At 39.1% G+C, this 26,819-nt stretch overlaps 2 protein-coding genes across 3 annotated transcripts in view; one reads left to right on the forward strand and one right to left on the reverse strand.

The window, feature by feature from the left end:
• On the forward strand, positions 1–18,104 carry shisa10.1 (shisa family member 10, tandem duplicate 1). Of its 2 annotated transcripts, XM_088916616.1 has the most exons (6): positions 1–152; positions 2,128–2,296; positions 2,560–2,634; positions 13,653–13,774; positions 16,192–16,419; positions 16,822–18,104. In XM_088916616.1, the coding sequence occupies exons 1-6, from the start codon at positions 86–88 to the stop codon at positions 16,995–16,997; spliced, it is 837 nt and encodes a 278-aa protein (XP_088772742.1). In that variant the 5' UTR covers positions 1–85; the 3' UTR covers positions 16,998–18,104. The 2 variants fall into 2 exon arrangements, with proteins under 2 accessions (XP_088772742.1, XP_088772743.1); XM_088916617.1 differs by lacking the exon at positions 2,560–2,634 and having other exon boundaries at positions 23–152.
• atrip (ATR interacting protein) overlaps positions 16,760–26,819 on the reverse strand; it is an 11,792-nt gene continuing 1,732 nt past the window's right edge. The window contains exons 4-14 of the mRNA XM_088916615.1: positions 26,037–26,207; positions 24,841–24,959; positions 23,500–23,663; positions 23,159–23,251; positions 22,823–22,937; positions 22,014–22,700; positions 21,562–21,704; positions 20,744–20,835; positions 20,437–20,523; positions 19,934–20,192; positions 16,760–19,466 (exon numbers count right to left, since the gene is read on the reverse strand). Coding sequence (XP_088772741.1) covers positions 19,393–19,466; positions 19,934–20,192; positions 20,437–20,523; positions 20,744–20,835; positions 21,562–21,704; positions 22,014–22,700; positions 22,823–22,937; positions 23,159–23,251; positions 23,500–23,663; positions 24,841–24,959; positions 26,037–26,207 — 2,004 coding nt within the window. The 3' untranslated portion in view covers positions 16,760–19,392. The remainder of the gene's footprint in view (positions 19,467–19,933; positions 20,193–20,436; positions 20,524–20,743; positions 20,836–21,561; positions 21,705–22,013; positions 22,701–22,822; positions 22,938–23,158; positions 23,252–23,499; positions 23,664–24,840; positions 24,960–26,036; positions 26,208–26,819) is intronic.

The following is a 26,819-nucleotide window of genomic DNA, read 5'->3' on the forward strand; positions in this document are numbered from 1 at the left end:
TGGGATTCCCCTTTAATAAAAAGGGAGGGCGTAGAAAATATCCTGTTACCATCGGACAGCAGTGCTTTAAGTAGGAATCTCGACAATGAGAAGAGACATGGCGGGGACTTCTTTAATTATTTTTATCACACTTGCTGTTTTTGTTCCTGGTGGTAAGTTTGAACAATCGCTGTGTCCTTTATCTCTCTCTTTTTTTTAAGATAATGCTGAAGAATCTACAGTTCTCCACCCCTTTCGGTCGATTCTGGCAGATAAGAAATCGTCTATGCGGTTTTGAATAGAAAAAAAAAAGTGTTGGAACCTTCACAGGCTTTCTACTGAGACACCCTGGTATTGACTGAGAACAAACGCGTTTTAATTAACATATAAAGAGATCCTTTTTTTCTTTGAATTTGTCCCTCAAGTCTTCCAAGGAAGTGAAAGTGAATCATGTGTTTCTAAAAGCCATCACGGCGGTCTTTAATTTGTCCACATAATATTTTTTGTGTGATTAGAATATTAAACTCTAGAACTTAACTGAGTTGTTTTTTAAGCTTTGCATTTCCTTGGATTCTCGTTTGGCTGCTATATTATATGTACATGTATATTATTTAAATGTGTACATGTGAGTGAATGGCAGCGTACTGAACGTATGGTCGGTGTGCAATACGGAATTAGAGCACATTAAATGCGTACAGTATGTGGTCAGTAAATATTTAAGTTACATTTGTATCTTCTTTTCATGAATACTATATTCAAACAATCTGTACCTCCCGTACGTAAATTTAGTACATGTATAGTAACCCAATTACTTTTTGATGTGCTTTTTTTTTTTACAAAGCGCCCTTCCAACCTATTCAGGGGGGCAGCGCTATTCTTGCCTCAATAACAAACGTAAGCAAGTTATATAGGCTGATATACAGCAATTCACAAACAGAAAACCACTATCATACCCATTACTGGGAATCTTTTGAGGGAAAAAAAGTCAGCAACTGTAACTGTTTACACCTTGAACATATGAATATGCCAATTTTGCTTTGGCTTATTTTATATTTTCGAAATCACTCTGAATAAAATAATGATGAGAGCAGTATTTGACAGCTGTATTGCAGAGTCCTATGATACTTCCCAGTCATTTTTAACGGTATTTTGTTTTAAAGGTGAGACGCTGAAACAATAGGTGTTTCCCACACCTAACAGTACTGTTAAATTGCTCTTTAAGTATTGTAAGCAAAGCCATAACACGAAAGCCTGGAGGGGTATAGGTAATTATATAACATTATAATATTTAAAGCTGAGGCTGTTTGAAACGTGTCAGATGTCCCTAATTGAACTGAGAGTCATATACGGTATATTGTTGTTAGCATAATCTCACTCCATACTGGCACCCTTGCGTAAACTATTGCGTTCAGATTGCTTCCGTAAAATGCTCAGCTGTAAAAATGGGTACTCATTGTTCTGCAGGAAAATAAAATAACACTAAATAATTTGACTTTAGAGATTCATCAGCATTAAATGTGTTGCATTCTCTGAACTTGTTTGCTTTCTTCTAACTGCCTAAAGAAGTTGCAGGGTATTCTTGCACAAAAATGTAATTTTAATAAATCAGATTTGAAGTGGAATATTCACGGTCTTCTCCCAGAATGACACTTCTTACCGAGATGATTGCTTGTTGGTCTTCGAAGTGTTTCCCAGACAAGTCATTTTTAACAGCACTCATATTTTGGAATGCTAGGAGTCTGCTTCCACAAGAATATAAAGCATGTCAAAATCTGCAACTGTGGTCCCTCAGCACACAAAAAGACATGGTTGGAAAGCTAAAAACATTGTTCAGCGCTTGACAAGGTCATCCTGAATATACTTGTGACTTAGAAGTGACCATTTTATAGTCTGGGGTTTGAGAAAAGATTAGATGCACAAGGTCTTATTTTTCTAAAAGACAACAAACTGCCTTAACCAAACCTTCAGGAAATAAACTGTGATTCCAAATGTTTTATCAATGGGCTCACAACACTCCCAGGTGAATACCCCTCTTCTGTGCTGCATATTAAGTTTAATGCCTAAGATTTATGTTTGTTTACTAGCATCCCAACCAGTCTGCCCTTTTGTGATATGTGTTGGTGCTAATGCTTATGTGTTTGTTTTCAGCCTTATCTGATGACTGTGAAAGTTACATTGACTCTTTGGGAAAGTTTCACGGAGAACAAAAATGTTCCTTCCTTCAATTCTGTTGTGGAAGTTGTGAAAATAGATATTGTTGTGGGAGGTTTACTGACAGACTGGATGAAGATGAGCAGAAATCATGCTTTATTAGGAGGTAAGCATTTTATGTACTCTTAATATTTTTCCGCCTTTTTGCATACTACTAGAACTATTTTTGATGTGATAATAAATTGATATGAGTAGGGACAAAATACATTGAAGAAACATTACAAAAACCCACTTGTGTGAAAGCTCAGTGGGGTTGTTAAATGTTTTCAAAAAGAGGCTGGATGAGATTCTGGGATCGCAGATAACTACCACATTGGCTAAATGGACTGAAGAGTCTCCTCTCGTTTGCCACTTTTGTTTTGTCTTTAGGAGGTGGGATGAAATGGGAAAATCTGGAGAAATTGAATATAGTGCCTGGGAGAGCATGCCAACTTCACACGCAAGGTGACCCAGTTTAGAATCAAACCTAGGAGCGTGAGTTGTACCCATCCAGATAATTCCATATATGTGATTTATGTTGCATAGGCAGATGACGCAGAGCTAAGATTTGCTGGATGAAATGGCTGATGACTTTCTCACAGAATAAATTTAAGTTTTTGCAGTACAGCCAGACACTGTAACTCGGCATGGACAGGATTCATGGTGAGCAGGCAAGATACATGCCTTGTGATCTAACATATCTACGAAGAACGGAAAGGCCTTTAATTACGTCTTGCATGTTTGGTTAGTAGTATCTTAGAAATTCATTCAGCCACTCCACGAAAGACTTTAAATAACACGGCATAGCAGTTAGTTCCCAATACCCACAACTGTGCAATGTACCTTTTGTTTGATGTTCAATCTAAATAGTCTTAAGTTTTTTCAGCTTTGAGTTTGATGCGTTTTTGTGTGGTGACTTGGTCAGTTCTGGTCTTGATTTTGAAAATGTGTCATTTGTTTTATCCTGACTTTCGACATTCCTTCTAGTCTGGGAATTATTCCAGTTCTCTTCTCAGAATTCCTGTTCTATCTTCTTTTTGTAAAATGGTGGCCAATTCTACATGATCTTACTCATGCATTGAATACTTTCAGTATTGCTCCTTTTAGCTCTGCAATTTCGGTGTGCGTCTTTGTATTGTTATGGAGGTTTCAGATATTAACTAATGTTGTCTAGATGAGAACCATCAGAAATTGTACTAAAGATCGTAGAAAGATTGCTTTCTTAGTAATGTTTCTTGCCAGGAAAGATTTTGTTTTTGTTCTTGTCATGCTAGCGTAATTTCCTGTGTGAAATGTGTATTGCAGGATGGTTGAATTGAATGTCAGCTGAAACACTGGAATATCAGACCTGCTGTAATAATGAAGCATGAATATTTCAGTGACGGAACATGAAAATTGTATTAGCTGTAACAAAACAAGCCAGTATTGCATATTTAAATTGACAAAGAGGCTTTCAAAAAGCACACAGCACTTATGTGGTGAAATGATCCAAAGGGCAGTTCTAGAAGATTTTGTTTCCTTTCTTGTGCCTGACTTGAGAACGCACCCTCTTGTAAAGGTATTTCTGAGTTACATTTTCCTTCCAAATAATTTTAACTTAAAAATCACATGTGAGGAATATCTATAATTTGGCTTCAGACAGGAAAAACAAAGCAGTATCAATTTGAAGTGTCATTGTGTTAGATTCCCCTTTAATACTGGTTTATCCAAAGCCTGACTTTAATATTGTCTTTCTGAATTCACTGAGCTAAATCAGGTGACTGGTCCATTGGATACAACGAATTGTATCTATAGACCATTTTTTCGTTTTGTTCCTGATGATCATCTGCTTGAAGTGAGTTTCCAGCCTAAGGTATCTATATACCTTCTTTTGTGGGGTTTTATAGGTTTGTAGGTTAAAGAGAATGTCTTGAATTTGAATGTGTTTGATACACCTTACAGAATGGAACTTTTTTTTTTTCCCAAGAAGCAGATTAAACTGCTGTGGCTCAAAGTGAGAAATGACTGCTAGGTATCAGTGTTTTTACTTTCTGGCTTGCAAAAGAAACCACAGGAAATATTGTATCTCTTCGAATCTGTAACATATGCTGTAACACGTTTTGTGACCAAAACATTTTAATAAGACAAAACAGTGAAATCACTCCCACCAATTTCAGTTCAGATTATTGGGCATGTTTTACTGCAATTTAGCTAAAATCACAATGGTAATTCTGTGATGCTAAATGAAGCAATGGAAGATTAGTGGCACACACTGTGCATCCACCAAATGACAGGCAGAAGCCAAAGTCGTTTTGAAATAAAGACTTCCTCATTTCAATACATCACAGTAGTTAGTTTGTTGGCCCACAGTGAAACTGATATTTACAGAGATCTGAAGTGAGAAAAAAAGCTTGATTCATGTTTACACAAGACCTTTGGTACCATGCAGGGACAAGGCTCAGCCTCCACTCTGATTTTGTCAAGTGCTTCAACAGTTTCGAATGATAAATATACTGTATATTGTTTCTACACGATATCAAAAAAAGTTTCGATTCAAGTCCGGCTGAGGAGTTGGATGATGATATTGCAGATTATTCGCTCCCAACAGTGAATGTGAATGTGAATGTGAATGTTGCGGCTTTGCGATTTATTTTTGGAGGTGGCCTGGTAATGGGGGGTGTTGCTTCCACAGTCCTGGGGAGGTTTCTGATCTCGAGCACCTGTCTCTGTGTAGAGTCTGTGTGGGTTTTCTATGGGGGCTCCGATTCATTCCCTCCTTCCGAAGGCACGTGGGCCAGGTTTGAGTCGCTGTTCGGAATTGTTCCTTTCTCTGATTGGAAACCCATCCGGGGAAAGAGCAGGCACGTGCTCGAGCCTTGGCGTGGTGCCCTATACTTTCTGGGATAGGCTCCAGCTTGCCTGCAACCTTCACCAGGATAAGCAGCTTTCTGATAATAGATGGATAACTTTTACTGATCACCTAGTTTGTGCTCAAAAAATTAATATTTGAAAACTGCAGCATCTTAATAAAACGCTTGCCGTGTGTGTGTGTGTGTGTTAGCAGCTTCATTGAAAAGAAAGTAGTTGCTTAGAGGGGAACTGCAACGCTATTTTTATATTTCGGGGTTAGAAAGAATCAGCATCGATGTGGTTTGAAAAGTACTCAATGAAAGTAAAATCTAGCCAGCAGCCATATCACCCTGCAACTCACATCTGGTAATCCACTGAAGCTCAGCAGGTGTGAGCCTGGTCAGTACCTGGATGGGAGACCTCCTGGGGAAAAACTAAGGTTGCTGCTGGAAGAGGTGTTAGTGGGTCCAGTAGGAGGCGCTCATCCTGTGGTCTCTGTGGGTCCTAATGTCCCAGTATAGTGACAGGGACACTATACTGTAAACAGGCGCTGTCCTTCGGATGAGACATAAAACTGAGGTCCTGACTCTCTGTGGTCATTAAAAATCCCAGGGCGTTTCTCAAAAAGAGTAGGGGTGTAACCCCAGCGTCCTGGCCACATTTCCCATTGGCCCTTACCAATCATGGCCTCCTAATAATCCCCCTCTATGAATTGGCTTCATTACTGTGCTCTCCTCCCCACTGATAGCTGGTGTGTGGTGAGCGTTCTGGCGCACTATGGTTGCCTTTACATCATCCAGGTGGGGGCTGCACATTGGTGGTGGTGGTGGTGGAGGGGATCCCCATTACCTGTAAAGCACTTTGAGTGGAGTGCTATATAAGTGTAAGCAATTAATATTACACAGTAACTTGAAAAAGCTGAAATTTACATCACAAAATAGATTACATTTCCAGGAAGGCACAGTGCTGTATTCTGTGATTCAAAACAAAATTGTAAACAGCATTGTTTACAATGCTCAAAACATTGAGCATTGTAAACAATAAGAATTATGAATTCATCTCTTTTAATCCAATAGAAATATTGCTCTCGATTTCGAGATGGTTTTGCTGACAAATACTGTACTACTTTTTAACTCTGCGTGCAAATCAGGTTGGAAGATTTCTGTGGTGAAATGTCTGCTTTCACAACCTGTACTTATTCACTCATACGTCACATTACATTAGTCATTACAGTAACTAGTGGGCAGGAAGGGCTGCATCACATGGTAACTCACACAGACTCTCGACAACATGGCGACTGTGCAGTACATTCTCAAAGTTCACGATTTTGTGCTTAATTTGAAATTAGAAAATTAGAAAAAATTAGTTTTCTGTAATGTCAATGAATTTATTTTGTTTACAAGATTTAATAACCAGTCTGAGAAATTGGGACTGCAGTTCCTCTTTGAGCCACACAAACATATCCATCTTTCTGCAAATGTTGATGATGCTAATAACAACAATGGTTTAAACACTTTTTTTGGTGGGGAAATGCACCAGTCTCATTAATTAACCTTTCTAGTGCGTCTTGGTCTTCTAGCAGCATTAAAAGCCTCTGTTCACTTCATTTCATGTTCATGCATATCTGACTTGGAGGCTGAATGAAGGACTGAAATAACTTCAAGCAAATATACAAATGAATTTATTTAGATAAAGTATAGCCTAAAAAAGAAATGTGATTACAAACTGGGTATAAACGTGCTTACTCAATTCAATAGCTATTATTTACTTACATTTAAAAGTAAATGTAAAACAGTGTAAAATATAAAACTCTCAGCTACTGTAAACACCTAAAAACAAAGTGCACATTATAAAGTAAAAAGTGATGTCAAAGTTGAAAGTGCATACCTAGAAATCAGTATTTAATGAATGTGACTAGTTTTAAATGGATATTCATAAATGATGGCTGCACCAGTTTTTACACTTTTGCATCAGCAAGCCTCTAAACCAGACTGACATTTATTTTCCATTTTTGTATAAAACAAGAACACTGGTTAATTTTTTTTGTTTTTGTATGATAATCATGTGTAGGAATGAGTGTGGTGTTGAAATTAAAAATGCAGTACTTGTATCAAAAAGCTGTTTTAATGGCTCTGCTTGTTTACGTTAGGTTCTGAACAGGAAATCAGCAAGGGGTGGAAACGTCACTGTTTATATGATAAACCAGTCTGAAGTCTGAACACTTTTATTATTAGCACCGTGTCTGTGGAGATATAAGAACAGTGCTGCTTCTCTATACTTATTAAGCTTACTAAAGAGAAGTAATGAATATTTTCTTAGTTTGTTTCGGCATTGTATGCTGAATGTTCCAGGTTTAGCTCTGAGTTTCATTTCCTGATTATTACAGACCTTAAAGCTCCTTGAGGCTGTAGACACACCCAAAGCTGAATTCCTCTTTCTCTGTCGATGTTTATTACTGGATGTTGTAACACTCAGTACTGTAACCTGTATTGAGAGAGAGAGCAAGCTTGATTTTGCTACATTTTTGTCAAATTATATGATTTGCCTTGGCTCATAAGGTTAGTAGAGTTCTGGTTTTTGCTCTTCCGGATGTCGGGCTGAATTGCTTTACCACTTTCATCCATCCATTTTCTAACTACGTTATCCGATACAGTGGGGGAGAAGGCTATCTTGGATGAGTCAACAGTTCAATGTAGGGCACGGGCAGACGCACACACACACACACACACACTCCCACCAGGGCCGGTGTTTCCACAAGCCAGTTAATCTACCAGTATGTCTTCGGTCTGTGGGAGGAAACAGGAGCACCTGGTGGAAATATGTGTGAACATAGGGAGCACATACAAAACCCCAGGAACTGAACTCGGGGTCTCAGCGCTGTGAGCCAGCAATGTTAACCACTGCGCCACCAATCCGCTCCCACCATTTTCAACAGAACCTCATTTTACAGAGCTACAAAAAATGGCTAATTTCATTTTTTTTTCTCAGAGTTAAAAAAAAAACATGTATTACATGAGCATCATCAGAATTTTTCATTGTGCCCCTTTATTATACTGCATTATACTGACAAACATCCATATGAAGACTCTTCAGATGTTCACAGTCAATTCACTGCAGGTCAAGTGCAGATGTTGGTTTGTGGATGATAAGAGGCTGTTTTTTTTTAACATAGTTAAGCATAGTTGTAAATTTGCTTATTAAGATTGAGTCTGTAATGTGTGGTATTTTATCTAATACCTTTCATCTCGGATAAGCATTACCTTCAAGTCACTAAGGTATGAAGATGATACAGTTGTCAATATTGCAACATATTTTGTGTACCTTCAATGCGGTACATGTCAGCAGTGAGTCTTACTGTACATTCTTGAGCTAGATATTTGGATGGTATTATTGACAACATACAAAACGGGACAAGCGGCTTTCGTGAAGAGTGAGGTAATTCTGATAGAGGCTTTTTTTTTCAGGAATAAGGCCTCAGAATCTTCCCTATGTTTGTATAATGCCTTGCTGGTGTCTTTTCTTACTGTGGAAAGAAAACTTAAGTTGGAAAGGCTTTGTGTTTGTCCGAAGAAAAGGTTTACAATTCAGTTACATTCTCGAGCCTGTCGTCATAGCCCTGTGTGATCAATTAAAGTGTGTGGGTCACTGCCTTTGTAACATAGAATCGATATTGTTTTTCACCTGCCATGCCTGTCGGGTTTCACAACTTTGGGTAGCGTGAGTTTAGGAGGGGATTTTCAGTCGTTTTCTCTGTAGTTAATTCACACTCGCTGTAATTGCCATGACGTTTTGAAACCGTAATAGAAACGGCGCGCGTATGTCATTGGAAACAGTCTTTGTAACTTCAATGTTTATACTCAATAGGATTTTCCATTTTTTTAAAAGATTTTGTCAATATGCACATGAAAAATGATCAAACAAAGGTGCTCCATCCAGATCTGGTCCCTGACTCTCATGTCTGTACACGAAATGGGGTGATGTAAATGGCTGGTACTCATTACCAAGCCCTCCTCCTGCCTCCCTCCCTCCACATGCTGCTACCTGAAGAGACTGCTCTGCCTAAACAAAGCTTTAGCTGCCAGACTGTTTCCTCTCTGCGGGTGCAGTGAAGCAGGAAGTAAGGCTTCTGTGGCAGCAGCTTTCTGCATAACGAACGCCTCAGGCCTCAAACGTGCGACTGTATTTTATACTGACAAAACACAGTCATTTCTAACACTAGAGAACGGTGTTCGGGTAAGTGAACCATATCTTTCTCCTCTAACTGCTGTCAGTTCCATCCGTAGTGTGTTTGCTGCTTAGTATTTTTTTACTGTGACAGAAAATTATTCTGAAATAGAAATGTAAAATTACTGTCTATTTATTAAGGTGGCAAAGAATTGTACACGACATTTCAACCACTGATCTGAGATGGACTGTGCGCACAATGTTATCTCGTGATCGCCTGGATTGGAGGTTTATTTGTGGAAATGGGGTTGAGACTGGTGTTCCATCCAGGCTGTACTCTGCCTTTGGCCTGTTGCTTGACGGGACTCTGATTTGAAAGACACAGAAAATGAATGGAAGGAAAAGGGGTTGAAGTGTTTTTCCATTCTTCCCCATAAAAAAAAAGCTTTGACTTATTTCTTCATATCAAAGTGATGCATTCTATTGAGTCTCAGTGTAACAGTGTAAAATACCAGATGAACCTGTTTAAATTACCAACAAATCCATTTTGTGCTCTTAAGGTCACTTACAACTGGGGTTTTGTATGCTAAATGGAGTTTATCAAAAATGTTTCAGAAGACGCTTAGATCTTAATCTCACTTATTTCCGCTCTTCTAGGTATGTAGACACTTCCCTTCATACACGCGTCTAGGTGTATAGACACGTTTATCTCCCACCACCCCATCCATACCATTGCAGCAGCTCCCTGGCTCATTCCTGACAAAAGTAAAGGGGGGTTCAGTCAACTTCATCCTAACTGTCGGGCTGCCAATTTCTCCTCTCTCCTGCTCGATCAAGAAAACACATGATGATCATTTCATTTGAAGAACGGTGAAAGTGGAGCACCATACTATACTGCTTGTGCTGAAAAACTGAAAGATGTTCTTTCTAGATGGCAAATTGCACTGGACTGAAGATGTATTTGCATGATGACATCCGTTTAGTGTTCTGCCATTGAGCACATTCTATTGGTCTGTGGTCATTTACCTCACCAAGAAATGACAAACGAACAAGCCTGTGGCTTAATAACTGTGAGAGGCTGGATGTTTTAGATGGGTTTATTCTGTTGTGGGTTATGTGGAAATATGAATACAAAAGCCCTTAAATTGTCACAGAGAGGATTTGAAATTAGAACAAAAAAGCCCTTTATTAAGGTCTCATCATGCGTACATTTTTCTGTCTTTTTAAAAAATAAATACATAAAAATGTATTTACAGGGTTGAGATTACTGACAACTGTTCTGTTATGGGGGGGTTAGTAGCAGCTGATGAAGGACCAGTAATTTTGGAAGGTGCTGTGGAATAGTGGTTAGGGTGCTGGGCTGTGAAGGAGTTCTGTGATGGGTTCAAATCAAGGTGATCTGAAGGTGCTGTACCTTTGTGCAAGATAGTTAAATACTTAGTGTTTCACTTAATAGCCTGCTATATAAATATAAATGGATACTATCTACATTAATGTTGCAATTTATTTTGTTTTCAGTTCATTTATCTGGTTAAATGAAAGATTAGATAAATATTAAGCATTGCAAGATGTGACTGATATAAAGCAAAAATCCATGTACTATACAGTGGGTGGATTCTATTTTTTTGTGGAAAAGGTACTCGACATAAAATCTCTGCCTTCTGCTGTTATGCAGATCAGGGTGCAAAGAGAAACGGAAGTTAACTTGTGGCTCTGTTTTCTAAAGCAGATTTACCTCATTAAATTTAATGAAATGATCAGTTGAGTGTTCAACTGAGGTTAATGCAGGCTTTAGGTCTTTTGTAAAGGTTGTACTAAAAATACAGTGGATGACCTGACTGGCATTATTATCCAAATTATCATGGAATTGTACACCCAGATAATTAACATGAATAATATTTCTCCATTTTCATCAATCTTCCTAATCTGGCCTAACACAAGGTTGCCCTACATCTTGGACAGCATGTCAATTTGGAAAGCTCATTCAAGAATATAATAAATATAAAATAAAAGGTTCTGATTCTTGTTTGAAAGATGGAACTTTTTAACAATCCCTATAGACATATCCACATACAGTAGCATATGGGATTCTAACCACAAGGATGTTACAGGAAGTCAGTCTGACGTTTCAAAAAACAGGATTTTTGTTATCCAAAGTGGAATGAAGACGGTTCCAAAACCTGCATTTAACTGTACTGTGGGCAGAGGAAGGCAAAGAGCTCTCTGGGAAGAGAAAAACCAGAACGTTCTTGTCACAGTATAGGCTTATCATTAAGTGCTGTAAATAAAACCCAAGTCCGTCTGTGATTTTGTAATCTAAGGTTATGTAATACCCATAGTACTCATGGACAACGTCTCAAAGTCCTTACCAATATGACTATAAAAAACGTTAAAAGGTCATTTTAAAAATGAATATAAATGATATACAACCCTAATAAAATCACACGGCAGAAGCCACGATATAAATGTTTGTTAATTTGCTTTCAAAGTACTGACAGCACTGCATTTTAAAATGCTGTCCCCTTTGAAGGTCTAACACCTACACTGTTTGGTTTTGTGGTGTGAAAGGCTGCATTTAGGAGGCTACAGTGAAAGTACCTCACAGCCCAGTGACTTAAATGTTTGGATAAGATTACGCTATCCACTCTGATAGGACTAAGACTAGAGTGAAGTGTTCATGAAATTTAGTTTGAGAGAAAACGGAGGTTATTAATCTCTGAACACATTACAGTTTAAGGGCAGATTTCGAAATTGCAGCTGGCAAAACATTTCAATAGTAACTTCTGGTTTATCCAGTTCTTACCATCACTCAAGTGCAGCAATAAAAAGCGAAACTGCTAAATTAAGGAGTAGTGGGCATTTACATTTTGTGAACTTTACAAAGTACATTGAGGTGAAGTACATTTGGGTTCACATTGATAGTTATACGATCTGGAAAAGGGGATCAAGCACAAATCCTTGATACATACTGCATGGTGGAATACATATTAAGTTAAATATTTTTTTAACCCAATTCTCTGAATGTTCAATTTTACATTGTTTGAAGATGCAGAACTTTCAATTGAGTAAACACAATGAGGTTTGAACCATTTCTGTAAAAATGAATTTTAATAATCTTATCTTGTAATCAGAGCAAAAGTACAGTAGAGTCGCGATTATCCAACCTAAACGGGGCCGATAGCATGTCGGATAATGCAGAAACTGAGTATACAAATCATAGATTAATGGAAGCGCAGTATAAGTATGAAATCTGGTTTATTAATCTACTGTAATACTAAAATAACAGAGTACGGAACTATTGTTAGTTATAATTTTAAAAAATGAGCGATTGGAATGAATGCTTCTTCTCTTAGTCTCGTCAGCGTCTTGGCAACATGACATCGTTAGCTGTTGCCTCCTCTTTGTTTTTCAACGTAAGCCAGTGCGCCTCCGCTGTGACTGATTCTTTCAGATCTGTCTAGTCCCAGTGCAGACCCAGCTTCATCATCCTCATCTTCACGGTCATAAAATCATATTAATCATATTTCCTTGAAAGTAACGCCTGGATGTTTAGAATGTTAATGTTGAGTCTGAGTGGTGCTCGAAAAATGTAAACAGATATTTTATATACACTGTGTGATACAGGAATATACAGTCAAATATAGGAAGTCTTTTTTTTAACTTATGATCTAAATGAGCAAGACGGGGCTGAAGGCCTAAGCCTCTATAGACCTAACCTTTTTCTGTACCATGTTCCAGTTCTTTTTTGACCTGTTTTTAAGCCTGAATTCAACCCAGGCAAATTGCAGGACACATGCCTTAAAATATTGTTGTGTGCTTTTCTTTTATACGGTGCGTAACATCAGGCTTTGTCACATCAATCCTATTTTTTTGCATGTTAATTTCACTTATCTTCAGTGCCAAAACAATATCTGTAAGGATGAAATTCCCTGAACTGGGAGTGTATTTATTTCATCTTAATTTTCAGCTCTCTTATAGTAACAGCACCAGTGTTTAAATGTCAGAAATATGGACAGGGATCCAATGAATGTAAATCAGAACATGGAGAATTAAGGATATGGTTATAGATGTAAGCCAGGGATACAAATGGAATTTAATTCTAGCATTCTTTCACACTTAGTATATATTGGGTTAAGTTTTCATATACAATCTGGGATGTCTTTAGTCTTTCAGACTAAAAGAAAACCTTTTCCTGTGTCTTGAACTTCAGCCTTCTTGGAACAAACATTTCCTTTCTGCAAAAATAAAACTTTGATTTGTCCAAATGGTATTCTGAATTGTGGGTTTATGGATTGCATCAGTTAATGCTAAACTTAAAAGCAATGCAGAGCTTCATAGGTAAATATTGCTTGAATGATTTTTGTAATAAAATGGATGGGATGTGGACATTTCCTCTTTCAGAGATATCCAAGGGAAATTTAAGCGTTTTGAGTATTTCTGAGATGCTGATCCCTTTTTTTAATTTTTGTCCTTATTTTTATGTTGTACAGTGGAATGGGAATATCAATTGCTATTGGAGTGACCATATTTATCATCTTCATCATTATCATAATTTCCTGCTGCACATGTTCCTGCTGCTGCCTGTACAAAATGTGCAGAAAACCCCCAAGACGTAAGTTGAGCTGTGCTTATATTGCTTTTATTTGGAAATAAAAAGACCGTCGTTTATAATGTGGCACCACCACACACGCTCACATTCCAGTTTTGGAATCTGATAGTGCAGTTTGGCTGGGATATACAGTAGGAGGGCTGTGGACTGCATGCTGAGTGTGAGTCTTGCAGTACCTTCAATGAGAGGTCACTCTGGCTGGATGAAAGATCCAGCTCTCCCTCACAATAGCAGATGCTAGAAAATCATCTTAGAGGTCACAGTTGTCCTGCAGGCTAAAAAAACTTGCACAGGCCTGTTGGCTCTTGGCCAGTCGTGCACCATAACTTGGGAGATCTGTCACAAGTCAGCTAATGTCACTAAAGCCGTTGACATTTGGATTGTAGTGCCCAGCATGTGCTCTGAATGAGCATATTTACTGTTTTGAGTCCCTCAGTCTCCCGTTTGGTTTTTATTATATTCTATTGCAAGTTTGCTGTACAGCTGCCTAATAAAATACACATAATTGCATTTCAGGTGGCTGAACTATGTAAATTAGCAACACATGCTTTGTGTCATTGCTACACCAGGGGAAGTGAGTGTGTGTGCTGTTGTAATATCAGCTATGTCATAACATATTATTTCTTGCCACTTTTACGCCAACTGTTTACATAGTCAGCAGTACAGTTTACTTCAAAGCAAGCACCCTCATATTCCCCGAACATGAAACAATATGAAGAAGACAAGAAACTGTAAAATGTAATATTTTACATTGAATTGCCACATTTAGTGCAATCAGAAATATTTTTTTAATCCAGGTGAAAGTGAAAAATGTATGATGTTCAATCTCTGCTTACCAGAGGCAGATAACAATGAATTGTGTTTAGAGAAAACCATATTGAGAGAATGTTTTATTCCATTTTCTTACTGAACGTGTTCCGTGAAAGTCCTTTCCATTTTCTAGGTCTGTAAGAGTTAAATGGGTGGCAGGATTTTAGAGTGAACCTGCTGAGAAATGTACACGGTGCCCCGAGTGCTGTGTAACTTGTTGGGGGCAGCACGCCAATGGAAATTATTTTAAATGCAAAGCAGATCAAGGGTTTCCACCCTGTCTGACTCACATTTTCCAAGGCAACCCACAAGGCTGAGCCCACGTCCACAGACACATCAGGAAAAGACAAAATGTGTTCATACTGTATCAGTCTGAAGCTACTGGATACCCCATTCAACTTTGATGCTGTACCATACAGAATTTAGAATTTTCTTGTGTGAACATGATGAAACAAGAGTGGAAAACCCCTTTTTTGGTTTTCAGGAATTAGACTTCTATGTGCCAAGCCTTAGACTTGTTCGTAATCATGGCAATTAAAATATCTCCTGGAGGAATATAGAAAACAGAAGGAATTCAGAAAATTCCAAACAAGGAATTTCTTATAAGGATTGCAACTAGAATGCCATTGTATACTGTAATGATTTCTTTTTGAAGAGGCCCAATCTCTAATGTACTGAAAAGATTGCTTGCTGAAAATGCTGCTTGAAATTTCACTTCTGTTTTATTTCTAAACACAACAGAAACTTTCTATATCACCCTGCAACTCACAACTGGCCCCCCACTGTAGCTAAGCAGGTGTGAGCTTGGTCAGTACCTGGATGGGAGATCTCCTGGGAAAGCTAAGGTTGCTGCTGGAAGTAAAATGATGGGGACACTATACTGTAAAAAGGCGCCGTCCTTAGGATGAGATGTAAAACTGAGGTCCTGACTCCATGAGGTCATTAAAAATCCCAGGGCGCCTCTCGAAAAGAGTAGGGGTGTTACCCTGGTGTCCTTTCCCCCTGGCCTTTATCAATCATGGCCTCCTAATAATCCCCATCTATGAATTGGCGTCATTACTCTATTCTCCTCCCCACTGATAGCTGATGTGTGGGCAGTGTACTGGAGCACTATGGCTGCCGTCGCGTCATCCAGGTGGGGCTGCACATTGGTGGAGGGTAGTCTCCATTACCTGTAAAGCGCTTTGAATGGAGTGTCCAGAAAAGCACTATGGAAGTGTATAAATATTATTTATTAAATCTCTGATTGCTGAATTAGAGATTTGGTTAGATGAAGCACAGAATTATTGAAACATTTCTTGATTTAAATCAAAATTGAAGAAATGCAAAATGGGAGTAGTTCTTAAAATGAAGAAAAACAAACGACAGTTTACAATGCCCTTCATACAGCTGGAACAGCCTACATGTCATCCATAATACAATGCTAGAGAATCAACTTATGAACAAAAAACTACTCGGCAACACTCAGAACTAATTTGGCCATATTTAACTGTATTATTTGACTTTTTCACGATCCAACATTCACTCCCATTACAGCAACCGTACAACCTGTCAGAACAATACCAGCAACAGGGGCTCCTTTGATAAGATATTGGGCTCTGTTTTCACAGCAATAGTGACGACCACTGCCACCACCACAGTCATGCAGATCCCCTACCCACAGCAGCCAGTGGCCCCTCAGACCTACCCTGGTCCACAGTACCCAGGCTACCAGCCTGTGCCTGTCCAGCCTGGATATGGGAGCCAGCCTTTGCCAACAGCTCCCTACCCAGGGCAGCAGTATGCGCCAACGTACCCGGCCTCCGGACCCCCCCCGCCTTACCAAGAGGCCGTGCCAGGTGAGTGCATCACGAGGACCTGAAGGACCAGCACCACTGCTGGCTACAGCAGAGGAATGTTGCTCTGTCGGTGTAAATCATTATTCACAGAGAGGTCTTTCCCCCAGACAAGAGCCTCGTGAAGCAGGAGCAACTACACTTGTGTTGTCGTCTTGCGGATGAATTTCTGATGTATGCATACGTTATGCGTGATGTGAACATATGTCTGCACAAACATGTCTACGACTTAGCAATTTCTGAGTTTCATTTAAAAACCCTGCATAACACTACTCTCTAATTAAGCCACAGTCCATAGCGATGTGAAATCCAATCCTTAAAATCACTGGGGCATGTTAAGACCTTTTCTTTCCGTTTCAAATTTTTGTCAGTATTGATTTTTGTTTGTTTTTTTTTCTTGTGCAGGACCGGCACCTTACCCTGCACAACCTGCTTATAGCCCCGCACACCCTCCAGTGTCTTATGACTGTGGCCAGCCTGCCTACCCTGCCCAGCCAGGGTACCCTGCCCAGCCAGACTACAACTCCAGCCAGCCAGCTTACAATCCTGCCTACATGGATCAACAAAAAACTGCATACTGAATGGGACACAGCTGGCAAGATCACAAAACATATTATACCTTTTCCACATTGACCTATCTGTCCTTGAATACACTGGGTCAATCGTCCGATTACACATGGTTACAAAATGTGGTAATGTTTTTTTAATCCGAAGCGTCAACTTTTTAAATGTGTTTCTCACTGCATCTCAGTTCTCCACTCTTGCAGGGTTCAGTTATTTCCAAAGGGAAATACTCAATGTCTCACCATACGCACGGGGAAAATGTGTAATAGGTTTAATTTCTACTTTTTTGTAAATATAATTCTGAGTCTGTTTCGATGATTAGAGTTCAAGTGGTTTTTGCTCTTATGTCAAAATTGATAAATCTCGAGGTTGATGTGTACCTAACTCTGAGTCTTCAAAATTATACTATTTTATTTTTATATTTTAGGTTTAGTTCAGTGTTGCAAGGTATGGCTGTCACAGCAGTCTTAAAGTAGTAAAACTGAAATGCCTTAGCAGTTACTTGAAGACTTGCTGGCGTTCTACTGTTCTGCAGAATGTGTTTTTTGTGCTACCATAGTGCTCCATGATGGTCAAGAAGAGAAGTGCAGTGCTTTTGAATTTAATGGCCTTTTACAGGCACCTTTCTTTGTATAGTCTCCTCAGGTTCTCAGCAATAAACCGAAGAATGTTAACCTTTACTTTACAAAGAAGTTATTTATATTTAAAGTTTTAAGTAAATGCAGGAAAAGCCATTTCCACAGTGTCCATTGAGAAAGGAAAAAAGAAACCGGGGATACCAGACCTCATTTCATCCTCTGTATGGGTTGTAAAAATATGCACATTCCACTTGGAGTTGTGCACTTCTTTTGCCTTTTCACAACAGTTATTCAAATATTCCATATGTTCTATACCTAAAATGCCTTTATTGTACATGAATGTGTTTTTTTCCAGTGTCTTGTATTTTTTCTAAAAAAAAAAATGCAGTTAGATGAGTTTGCTTCCTTTCTGAAGAGTTAACAATACACCTCACCCTGTTTTAGTAGTATCTTGTGAGAAGTATTTAAGGTGTTAGACAAAATACAAAGTACTAGATATGCATATGTTTTTGTGTGGAATAAACATCATTGTGATGATACCACTAACATTCCTTTGTGCACATCTGTTTTCAGCATTACACAAATAGTATTTACTTGGATTTCCACCTGTCAGGTAATGAATGATGTGAAACAGTGGGATTTTTATAGTGTCTTGTCATACTGCTTTGGAGAAGAAAAGTTTCCTATTGCAGTGCAATTTTATCAATTTCAGAATTGCAGGCTCCAAGTAATTATATTAACCATATTCATGAAAAGGGAACCTCTTAAATTGTAATTTAACTCAGCATCTGGCTGTGCAGAATTAATCAGAATAGCAATTAAACTGTCAATAATCATAGTAATTTCATTGGATATTAATCTGCATATAAACTTTTCATTGTAACCTTTGTGAAACTGCAAGGCTGTAAACTAATCTAGTATTTTCCAGAGCAAGTTTGACTTTGAATAACTTCGGCAAGATGCCTTGGGCCTACATTCTCAAGATAACGTATCATTTGGGTAACATATCTACTAGTTCAGAGTGTTTGCACTTTGCAATTGATAGATTAAACCACAGAGGTAGGACTTCTAAGTCCTTGTAAGTTCTAAAATGGAGTTTGTCCTGGTTCAAAATTAAGGTATAAGGATGTGTTATAAAGCACTGCTATTCTGCTCATTGTCACCTGAAATGAAATTGAGATTGTGTAACATTTCATTTCATGGTTTTAAAATATAATGGACTAGAACCTCTAAATCATGCATTTTTCCTCGTATTTAATATTCATGCAAGTGTTTAACAGAACTCCCAAGTCCATTTTCCAGGCAAAATTGCTAATTTTATTTAAGAATTAATAACATAATTCTCTAATTAAAAGGAGTATGAGTATACACAATAGATACATTTTTTAGACAGTGGGAACATAATCATGAAATGAAAGTGGCTTTAAATTTCACAGAAATTAATAGAAGAAATGCAATAGTTCTTAATCGGCAACAAATAAAAAGCTTGACAGGAATCAATAGGAAATGGTGCTTGTGTAAATGTTCAGAAAAAAAGTGTTGTCCTTTCTTTCATGAGAGATAAAATGCCATAGTAAATGCATCAGAGGGCTGATTTTCCAATAGGGAAAATTAGGCCTTTAATTTGTTACTTGAGGCAGTTTTTTTAAATCAAACTGTTAAATAAAATAAAAAAAACACGATATTTAGTCTTTGTCACTGAAAAGGAGTCAGTATTATGCCTTTAAAAAGTGAATTACAGTGTAAAAGGCTAATGAAGACAAACACGTATGCCCAAGACTGTGCATTTTATGTAACTTACACTCCTGCAAGCAAACAGCAAACTTGAAAACACCTATGAGTAGTAATGGTCGATATCCATATCTTCCACATCTGCCTCCGGACGACAGATTTCTTCTAAAGCCAATTCTATATGCCAAAAAAACAGGTATTAGAGAAATACAAACACTTAGAAAGAACATGTTTACTTGCTGGGGCACAGACATTTCTCAGGCTTGCCTAACTTTCTTCATCACTTAAGCATGGTTGTTGGGCCATAGTGGGGGTGTGAAAAACAGATTTAATTTCAGCAAAGATCAAAGACGAAAACACGTGACACATGCTTTTATTTTGTAAATTCGCAATAGATCATAATATCGCTGCTTCACATAAGAGAAATGTAGAAAAATGCTTAAAAGAGTACAATCCCGGAAATAACGAGCATCAGTATTCTTGCATATGAGAAGACCAGAACGAAGTACATTTTTCTATGCGTCACTGAACTGAGTTTAAATACGAAAGGGGCTTCCATTCTCTTGTTATTGCACAGATTTTTAAACACTGATCACTGAAAGCTGAAATCCAAAGCAGACAGCGCAGGACATTTCGGGACTCACCTTCGCTCCCCCACAGGCACGGGATCTTGCGGAAGGCATCCCGGACGGCTGGGATCACCTGGCCGTACATGTGCAGCACGTCCAGGCAGTGCTCGGCGAAGCCGGGGTCGTGCTGGGACAGCCAGTGCAGCAGCTGCAGGGCCTCCCTCAGCAGCGGGAGGGGCCCGGGCTGGGGCCACACACCCTGCTCCTCCCCGCACTCCTGCGCCCTCACCTGCAGCCACTGCCTGTGCAGGATCACCACTAGGGTGCGCACTATCTGCACAAACGCAGAAAAAGCTGTGCGTTGGCAATCTGAATTGATACACAGTAAGCCCGTAAATAAAAGCTTGAAAAGCCTTTTCCCTTGAGCTCAATTCAACTCTTCTGAGAGATGCTCTGCTCCCAATAACTTTCTACGGAGAAAGGTCAACCTTAAATATCTCAAATTCCACAACAGACCAAGTCATTCTCTAATTGCACTTCCAAGTGAAATTTAATCCATGGACGCTGCTCTTTCTTACCTCTTTATTGCACTGACACGACGATTTAAAAAGAGTAGCACTTGAGGAAGAACTCTGGGTGCACAGCTTTGTTAAGAGCCGGACAACCTGTGAAGAGAACCAAGCAATTTTCTGGAATTAGTTCTTACAATACTATGAAGAACATGCATTACTTTTTCTGAAGCTGAGAAAATATTCACACATTCACACAAAAAATCAATTCCTACACTACAAGTACTATACTGGAATCCTCCATGATCAAAATAGAAACAATATTATTCACAGTCATGTTTCTTCTACAATGCAGACGAGGGGCAGGTTACATCACCTCCAAATCCAGCTGAGTTCCACAATTGTCAGTCACCAGTCTATCAGGTCTGGGAGTTATATATGTGTATAATCTGAAGAAAGGACATTCATCTATAAAGAAAAAAGTTACTTCAACTTTCATTTTTTGTATAGTCTTAATTTTATTTACCTGCATTCATAATTGTCCATCAACAAGGAAAGAATGCATTTTTGGGATCACTCATAATGCTGTAATAATTAATAATTGAATCACACTTATAAAAATATTATATGCAAGTATTGTATAGCTACAAAATACAATGACATGATGTTTCTTAACTGCATTGTTTTCATTAAAATTATTTTTGACCTATTGCGAGAATGCCACGAAACAGATCTTTGATAATATACGTACATAACTTGCCTCCGACAAGGACAAAGAATAAAAATCACTCAGATCACTCATTTCACCTGTTTTCATTCTTTTACAACAGTTTCTACACGGCTCAAGGTTTAAACAAAAATAAATTTGGTCAAATCCTCATGCAATCTCAGTGTATGTTAAAAATGTCTGCTGTTTACTGTTTTTAAACAGGCTGCCGCCAACATCATGCAATTAAAGACAGAGGATGCTGATCTGAGAAATGTGAAGAATGAATATTTCTGAAGGAGACTGAACAGGAGAAATATCCTGCAAATGAGATAATGCTAGCAATCACAAGGAAAATGGACAAAAAAACAATAAAGCCATCGAACACAGTTATAAAAATAATGTGAAAAGGCATGACACTGGACCAGTAGCTTCTGATGTAAGATCTAAATTACTATGGAAAATCTTCTTAAAACAAGGCATCTCACCTAAGTGTGAACAGAGCAGAGCAGCCATATCCTGATTGCTAGCAGTACGAGCCAGTAGACTGACAGTCAGGCAAACGATTTGATATGAGGTTTCTCGCGATAGGCAACCCATCAAATACTGGCTGCTGAGGAAACACTTGAACCTGTGTTAGAAAAAGATTAACTATAGATTTCCAATTCTGCTCTAAAACTGAAGCAAATGCTTAGAGAACAAACAGAAAGAACATTAAGGTACTGAAAAACTTCATCAATAAAAATCATCCTTTCATTTGTATTGAGCTACTGAACTACTGACGAGGTTAAACGAACAAAGCCAGGACTATCATTTTCATTCAGATTTCACTAATTCTACAAATAATCAGTATCAGCACAAGTATCACACATCATTATCCCATACACACACCAATCTTCCACCAAATTTCGCAAAATCACAAAAGTTCTCCAATTCTCACCTTATCAGTAGTGATTCAGGAGCCCTTTCAGCCAGCATATTCAAGGTTGTCAAACTGCTGATTAACACAGTCTCTCTCTGACAGGCAGCCTTTGTGAAAACAGGGTCAGCCAGAAGGAGCAGCCTGCTGAACAAAGGGTGAGGTTCTTCCACTGCGTCTATGACATGAGGCGCTGCTTCGTCAACTTTTGAAGGTCCTGGATTGTTTTGGTCAAGAACAAACGCAGCTGGTTTCGATTTATCGGCTTCCAAATCACTTTCTTTCGTCCACATCTTATTCTGATGTGAAAGCAAAGTCTGAATCACTTCCCTGCTCTGGGACACTAAATGGTACAGAGCTTTCAGGGCAGCAAGAGCAAAGTCTTCAAGGTTCACTAGGGACTCTTCTGTACCAGAGCTCATACTGCCTTTGGGAGAGGATCCACTTCGAGGGCTCTTCCCAGACTTTTCCACATTCTTCAGTGCCTGGCAAAACATGCCAATGTGATAGTCCAATAGCGGTAAAAGGTGCCCTGCGCCAGAGTTTCTTCTGTCTGTGTCTAGCTGCCAGACACCATCAGAGTTGTGGTCAAGAGCTAGCATATGAAGTCCAGAAATGGCAAGGCTCTGCGCTTTACTAAAGCTGTTGTGAGGTCTGCGGATGGCTTTAGTCTCTGCTGAAGGATCACAGGACTTGGGAGATGATGCTCTAGAAAAATGAGGGGAAAAGGCTATAATGAACTTGGCTCCATGTCAATATGTACAAACAGCTAAAAGGTGTAGAGGTGGAAAGAGAGAACAACGTTCAATGCATCGGACAAAGACACTTACGAACTGAAGAATTTGTGCTGAAATAGCGAGTCGGGGCTGATGCACAGCAGATGACAGAGTCCTAGAGTGCTGGGACAAAGAGGGCACTGTAGCAGGAGGTTCAGCAGGATGGATCCTTCACAACAAAAAAAATATTATTTTAAACCTGACACTGTAGATGTCTTCAATCCACACGGTCTTGAATTCACTTTATCAAGAGTCAAGAAAAAATAATAATAATCATGGCTTGAAAATAAATAACCTCAGATATATAATGACACTCCCAAAATCTATTACAGACACACCACATAAAAAAACACTGCTGTGTTATTTATTGTCACTTCCAGCTCAATTTACCTTGAAATTGAACGGGCTCAGATAGACAGGAAGTGTGTTGATGTACATCATCCTTGATGCTTCTTTTCATGTCAGTGCAAAGTGCTTTTTCATCTGCATGGGAGATACAGCAAAGAGAACTGAGACTTTGGAATAACAGTCAGATTTAGGTAAGTCATTGATACAAGAAGTCTTGATACAACTACAAAGACTAATCCTCTTTTCTTTAGAGTAAACCATTCAAATCAAAGTCATTCAGCTTCCTGGAATATATAGTGGATAAAAGATAGAAGAAATAAAAGGGCTTCAATTACTTTCTTGTTTTACCAAGTATGTGTTAAAAAAAGCAAATAGAATAATACCTTCCTTGAAAGAAGAACCTTGGCTGACCTTCTGGACTTTAACAGGCGAGTGCTTTACAGGCAGTTCAGCAGAGAAGACCTCCTTTGAGAGGAAAGAATTCCGGCCGATTACAGGAGAGGCAGTTCTTTCCTGCTGCAGAATTCCAGAAGAACATCGTCGGGGGCTGTAAACATCCCACTAGTTAATAATCAGACCTGTCAAATGCTGCACGTACAGTACCTTTAAGCAAACGAGTAATCTACAAAGTCACTTCCCCCCCAAAAAGTAACAGGACTTCTCACTGTCTTCAGGATTGAAGGTTTAGAGCACTGTTACACCAATGTCTGCTTCGTCATTAGCCCATTTGTCCACCGTAGTGACTTTGAACATGGCTGCCTTGCGCAAATGTGATCAAACCAGAGGTGTACAGCATCAAAGGGGCACAGCAGGGGCAGAAATCCACTGTCAAGTCACAGAGGTTTAAGAACCCCATGCCATGAGACAGATACCGGAGTGAGTGTAGTGAAACGTCTTCAATAACCATAATACAAGCAACCGGGGTGTGCAAATACTTTCCTGCACTGAATCATTCCTATCTCAGAAGTATGAAATTTGCTAACACAGAATAAAATCTCACCACTAAAGGCATTCCACCCGTTTCCATGGGTGCCTGACACAACATGGTCCATAGGCAGATGGGTCCCACAAAATGTGCACCCTCAGCGCACTGAAGCAGCTCACAGACATTCAGAGATTTACAAAGACAGGGTTCTCCTGGCTGCATCTGACATGATACCAGACAGAGGTTCAGGCTGCACATTCTTGTTGTACCTAGAAATTTGCACAGCATTGCAAGTTGGAGGTGCTAGATTACACACTTCACTGACTTGCCTGGCACCCAGTGATTTCCCACCTATCTAGATCAGAACCTGTCCAATTGACAACAGGAAAGAGTAACACTAAAGACATAGCCAGGAACTGAAATTTGACTCTAGGAACCTCAATTCAAATGGACACAAATGGGTGGCACATAGGATGCATGCAAGAACAGGTCTGAAGTCCATGTGGGAGACTTTTGTGCACAATGGCCCTAGTGTTGGTCTAGCTTATAATTACAGTACGTAAAGTACTAATAAATGAGCCCTGGTACATTATTTACTGAAATAACTCCGTGTATGTTTAATGAATTTGTTGGAGGAAAAAAAAGAGAAAATGCTTTTTTTTCTGATAGAACTCAAACAAAAATAAGATTTATCTTATTTTCAAATCTCATTTCTGGGTCTTCTATACGTGATAATTAAGACTGAAAAACGACCTATATTTGTTACAGATCAAAGAATAAATTCTGAAACAAAACATACCTAAGTTTAGAAACAGATGGAAAAGTGAGTTTATTCCCCCGGTCACAGCTCTGCAGTTTGATTTTCATTTCATTCATCTCTGCTTCTTTAAAGTGTAGTTCTGACTGCAAGGACTGCACCTGTTCGACGAGAAAGAAAAACTGTCAAGATCCCACCAGGAAAGTATGTAACTGATGTGCTTTCAGATGTGACTGTACCCCTAAACCAATAGACCAGAAGAAGCCTCTCATTTACAAAGACAACATGGAGAGTACCCAGTAATAGAGTGTGGTGTTTTCCTCCAGCAATTTATAAAAGCACCCTGCTCACTGTTTCAAAAGTACCATCTCATCAGGCATATGAGCCATACATACAGATTCCCAGTTACAAGTCCAGAGCTTTAGGCACTACTCCACTCCTCTGCTGGACACATCCCAAAGATTCTCAGTGTTTCGAAGGGAGGAGAGTAAACCCCAGCTTAGGTACAGTAAATGGCCTTCTCTCGCAGTGCTAATGTAGTTACTGCTAGCCTACAGATGCCCAGCAAGTTGCAAGCATTGCTGCTGTCCAGAGAGGGCCCTGGCAAATGAACACCCAACTTACTCCTATCAACTGAGTGGATTTTCCCAAGCACCTGTGAACAACGGACAGTGGTGCTGCTTGCAGAATCCCACCCACGGCCAATTAGCGAAAGGAGGAAGATTCCAATTAGTCATCTAATTAATCTCAGTTAATGAGACTGAGATGAATGAGAGGAATTAATCTCAACACGTAGTCTGCCTGAGCGCTTTTACTCTTTGAGCCACATGGAAACCCTACCCTTTGAGCATTTTAGCTTTAAAAGATCCAACAGTGTCCAAGAATAACCAGCTGAGACTTAGAAAACAGACAATATGTGGAAAATGAACTGGCAACGTGCAACTCAACACTACATAAAAATGGCAGAGAACCTGCCTTTCAGACCCCACTTTGCTCAAGTCTCACAGTGATTCTAACCAATGTGATTGCAGAAGAATAATAATAATTCCTTACACTTATACAGTGTTTTTCTGGACACTCCACTCAAAGCACTTTACAGGTAATGGGGAACCCCACTATCACCACCAATGTGCAGCATCCACCTGGATGACGTGATGGCACCCATGGTGCGCCAGAATGCTCCCCACATACCAGCTCTCAGTGGGGAGGAGAACAGATGCAAAATGTATAGAGCTGACCTTCTTTGCCAGCTCCTTCTCCTTTTCACTCTGGATGTTGGCTCTTTCTTTCTCCAAGAGGAGCTGGGCTTTTTTCTGCTTGTCCCGCTCCTGCTCTGTGTGCTGCAGAGAGTCCCGCAGCACTCGGATCTCCCCGTTCTTCATCAGCAGCTGAGACTCAGCTTCCTTCAGCTGACAGGGAGGGGAGGGAGGAAGAAAAGAGATATCGCTCGTTAGACCTTTTTCCGAGTTAACCACACGACTTTGGTAAGTCAAGCTGAGATTTCTTTATTGCAATAAAGAAAGGAGGACAGACTTAACAGATTAACCTTGTGTCTCACTCACTTTCGTACAACTCAACACGTGCAGACATTTAGTAAATATAAAATACCAAAAGAACAAAAACAATACATGTAAACGAGTATTTCTACAACACATTGTAATATTTATAACATTGATAGATATCATTTGAAATCATGAACATCCAAAGTTACATTTCAAACAGTCAATGGGTGCAGAGAACTAGTAGTGCAGAAACGTATGAGTACTATAAACACGAAAAAGGGTAATACAATAATTTAACATGAAACCAACATAACCAATGAGTCATGAAATATCAAAAGGGCATTATTTTAATAAAGGTTCATGAAACGCACATTTGTAACCATGTGAGAAGTGCAAAACAGATGACACTGAAAATTGATTCATTTACTATCCATGCAGTTTGTGGGAAATATGGACTTCAACAGCCAAACTGACCAAAATTCTCCATGACACTAGACAGAATCCCTATCCCAACTCAAG

This window comes from Atractosteus spatula, chromosome 5 (genome assembly GCF_055471065.1).
Source record: "Atractosteus spatula isolate fAtrSpa1 chromosome 5, fAtrSpa1.hap1, whole genome shotgun sequence".
Lineage (NCBI taxonomy): Eukaryota > Metazoa > Chordata > Actinopteri > Semionotiformes > Lepisosteidae > Atractosteus > Atractosteus spatula.